The sequence below is a fragment of the Buceros rhinoceros genome, unplaced genomic scaffold, assembly GCF_000710305.1.
Source record: "Buceros rhinoceros silvestris isolate BGI_N320 unplaced genomic scaffold, ASM71030v1 scaffold19779, whole genome shotgun sequence".
Lineage (NCBI taxonomy): Eukaryota > Metazoa > Chordata > Aves > Bucerotiformes > Bucerotidae > Buceros > Buceros rhinoceros.
The window spans coordinates 5,081-8,623 of record NW_010431129.1 but is presented as its reverse complement, the minus strand read 5'-3'; the positions used below and the strand labels follow the sequence as shown (position 1 = coordinate 8,623).

At 42.1% G+C, this 3,543-nt stretch overlaps 1 protein-coding gene across 2 annotated transcripts in view; it reads right to left on the bottom strand.

The window, feature by feature from the left end:
* EIF4ENIF1 (eukaryotic translation initiation factor 4E nuclear import factor 1) overlaps positions 1-3,543 on the bottom strand; it is an 18,470-nt gene that overhangs the window by 10,168 nt on the left and 4,759 nt on the right. Inside the window, exons 4-7 of one of the 2 annotated variants that reach the window (XM_010143321.1) lie at positions 2,974-3,269; positions 2,122-2,326; positions 730-905; positions 22-104 (exon numbers count right to left, since the gene is read on the bottom strand). In XM_010143321.1, coding sequence (XP_010141623.1) covers positions 22-104; positions 730-905; positions 2,122-2,326; positions 2,974-3,269 — 760 coding nt within the window. The remainder of the gene's footprint in view (positions 1-21; positions 105-729; positions 906-2,121; positions 2,327-2,973; positions 3,270-3,543) is intronic. The other variant, XM_010143322.1, reaches the window with a different exon arrangement.

Genomic DNA, 3,543 nt, shown 5'->3' with positions numbered 1-3,543 from the left:
TATCTCACGCTGCTTGACCGCCTTCCAGAGCGGCTAGGATTGGAAAACCACCCGCTGAACCTGCTGGCAGACACTGAACCTTCCCCCAGCACATCCTCTATCATCTAGGTTATGGGGGAAGAAAAAAAAGATATAATCTTAACAGAAGCAAGATCGGCAAGTCTTCGACAAGCTTTACTGTGCAACCAAGATTCTTCTGCTACAAACAACTAGATGCTGCTTCCAGACTTTAGAAACTCTGAACTCCTTTTTTTTCCCCTTCCAATATGGCAGCATTTGCTTGGTCAGTTAGCATCACCCACCACACATCTTTTCTTTATACCAAATATTTGTTCAGTGTCAAAGTGTAACTATAACAGCATAATCTGAGCATCCAAAGACCATTAACTACACCATTTTAAATAAGATGTGTCAAAAAAATGAGGAGTGTTTGCCACCAGAATGAATAAATTAAAACAACTAGTAATTGTTAGACAGATGACTCGGAGCTGGTCCCTATCACTGTACAGAATAGTTTAGGTTGGAAAAGGCCTTTAAGGCCAAGTCCAACCAGACTCAGCAGAAGTAATATCCAAACACGCCAAAGCTGAATCTCTGCAAATTCATGTTAGACTTAAACACCGCATAAAGCAACTTTGAAAGGCAGAAGTTTTAGCTTTCACTAAATGGAGCTGCAGCAAAAATGCTTCTCAGTAATACAGCCAGTCTTAAAAAACCCAACACCCTCACCGAAGCCAGGCCAGGAACACTTTTATCCAAGTTAAAGAACTCATTGAAGTCAAACTCTCCTGGAGCTGGTTCTTGTAAAGCGGCTTCCCTAGGAACTTCTTGATCTGCTGGAGTTTCATTGGCAAGGACAGTTTGCGCTTCATCCTCTTCTGCCACTCCACCATTACATTCTATTCCTTCAAAAAAATAGTAATTGCTGAGTTACTGAACTTTATTTCCTGCTGGAACAATGCCTGACAGTCCATGCATTTGCCTAGGAATGAGAAGCACAGGACCAACGTAACCTGTCCACCTATGGGGTGTTTCATCAGTATCTTGTGCTGGCTGCAGCCTGTCACAACAGAAACTAGCGCCCACTGGAACTCCTAGCTCAGAGCTTCTAGTCTGTAATTAAGACTATCTACTTCAAGAAAACAAGCACTGCTGTTGAATCATACCAACAACTGCATCCTGATCAACCCAGGAAGAACACAGAACATATCAGGTATTACATCACACGTACAGCTGTTCCAGTAAGTTAAATGCTGCTGGTTTTCCATCGAGATTCCTTTGGCTGTTCCTGCCTTCTTCCTAGGTGCCCCACAGAGCTCCTCCCTGAAAGATGGTACTTGACATGAGTTCTTAATATTGTCAACATCTGACAAATATTGCTCCAACTCCTCCAGCAGGAGTTCAGTACAGGTCATTTTAAAGACTCAAGGAGCTTGCATGGGTGCTGCAAAAAAACCTGTGACATTACTACAAAACTAGTAGGCTTGAAACCCTGCTACATTTTAGATAAGCAGATACACAACTACACCTGAACTCCTCAGTTTATGCTGTCCACCAGGGGAATTTCTAGCATTAAGAAATCATATTCTCTTGACTCAGAAGTTTCTACTACAGCTTTTGCAGTGGTAAAACCAACTGTAGACTTGAAGTCCAATGACTGTAGACAAATTCGGGTAGTCTCCAAACTCAGCTTAAAGCTAGTATTGGCAACTCTGCATCCAGCCAGCATCCCTCACATCAGTATTAACTATAAGGAAAAAAATTACTTTAAGCCTTTAGCACCCAGCAGGATATAGAAATGATCAAGATCCTTTTAACAGTCTACAAATTCCTGACATCATTCAACATCCACACAAGATCTTTTCCCAGCCTCTCAAACCTGCCTGTCTTTTGGAAAAAAATAACCCAAAAACATTTTACCACTTAAAGGTATTTTCAATCTGAAAGATCAATCATGAACCTTACATCTTGTGCTTCATGATGACCAAGAGCTAGGCATGTTTAAGATACAGGTTAGTAAATTACATTCTTCCTCACACTTGCCTGATCTGTGACAATCACCTCTACACCCAGCAATACACCACACCAGCAGATGAGCAAAGCCTTTGTCAAATTTGTCACTACCTTCTTTTAGTGAGGCTGTCCGTCGTCTTGTACGTTTTCTCCCTTTGTGATCTTCTTCCAAAATTTTATCATCAAAGCCTGTGAGCTCAATGGTTTCAGACTGACTTGTAGGACCAGCAGAGAACCACTCAGGTTCTTCTTCAGTGTAAGAGTCATTCCTTCTTCGCTCCCCAAAGAGACGTTTGCTGTCACCGAATTCCCTCTGGGGTGGGATATTAAAAACATTAAACATAAAAAATGCTGTTTCATAAGATCTCTCCCTGACCTCCAAAGCAAACTACAATCTTTTCATGCCAGTTCTGGGTCTGTTGGTTTTTTCTTCCCCCTCCAAGCTTTATATGTATACTCTGCATGCTCAGTAAGTTTCTACATTTTAAGCTTCACAGTTGAATTTCTGCTTAATTACACTGACGGATATTGGTCTGCAAGTGCCTGTATAAACTCAGTTTTACACCCTGGGAGATAGGCTAGTGGTTCCTCCTTCTAACAAAAGGAAAGCCTGAAAGCATGGAAAGCATCCATCTGCTGAGGTTAACGACAATGCTTGCTGGCAACCGCCAGGTCAAGAGCTACAAACAAACTACAGAATTCTGAGTGTCTTGCTATCAAGTCTGTCCCAGGCAAGGGCTGTAAGATACACAGCATTAGATGCATCCTAGTTGGTCTGTCCAAAGGTTGAAAACTAAGTTTTTGAAGAAGAGTAACATCATAAAGGTGCTTTTAAGAAGAAACAGACTATTTGTAGAGAGCACTCCACTGGTGTAGGCAGTTAACCCGCCCCTGTTCCTTTTAGTGCAAAGTGTCCAAAACCTGTGATTTAATATGCAATCAGGAAAAGAACAAACGAACCCTGAAGCGTTTCTCTTTGTAGTCCCTCTCACGATCTCGGTCTCTTGCATCTCTAGAATCACGTATGTCTTTTTCACCACCCCGGTGGTCTTTATCAAAGTTACGAGAAGAGATAATTCTTCCACTGCCAATCCTACGGCCACCAATAACACGGACACCATCATTCTCCTTTTCTAACGGGCTCCCTGCTCGTCGTGAGCTAACAGCTGCAGTTACATGACAGCCACCTCCAAAGCTTCGCCTTTGCGGACTTAAGACTACATCCAAGTCATCTTCTTTCACCCGCTCTCTTGGATCTACAAGGCAGACCACACGAAAAGCATTGAATTTAATGTATTAGTAAATACAAGTAAGTTACCCATACAATAGCCACCTGCTCCATAGCCTCACTGCTATCCCAGAGCTTTCTGAAGGAAACACTCATGATTTATATTTGTGAAGATAATCTGAGGCCACAGGCAGTTCAGAGAAAAAAATTAGATTTACAGATATTGAGGAATGATTGTGGTCTTCTAGGAAGCACCTGCTTTCCCATCACAGACCTAAGTACTCAGTCTTGAACTGTAGGGA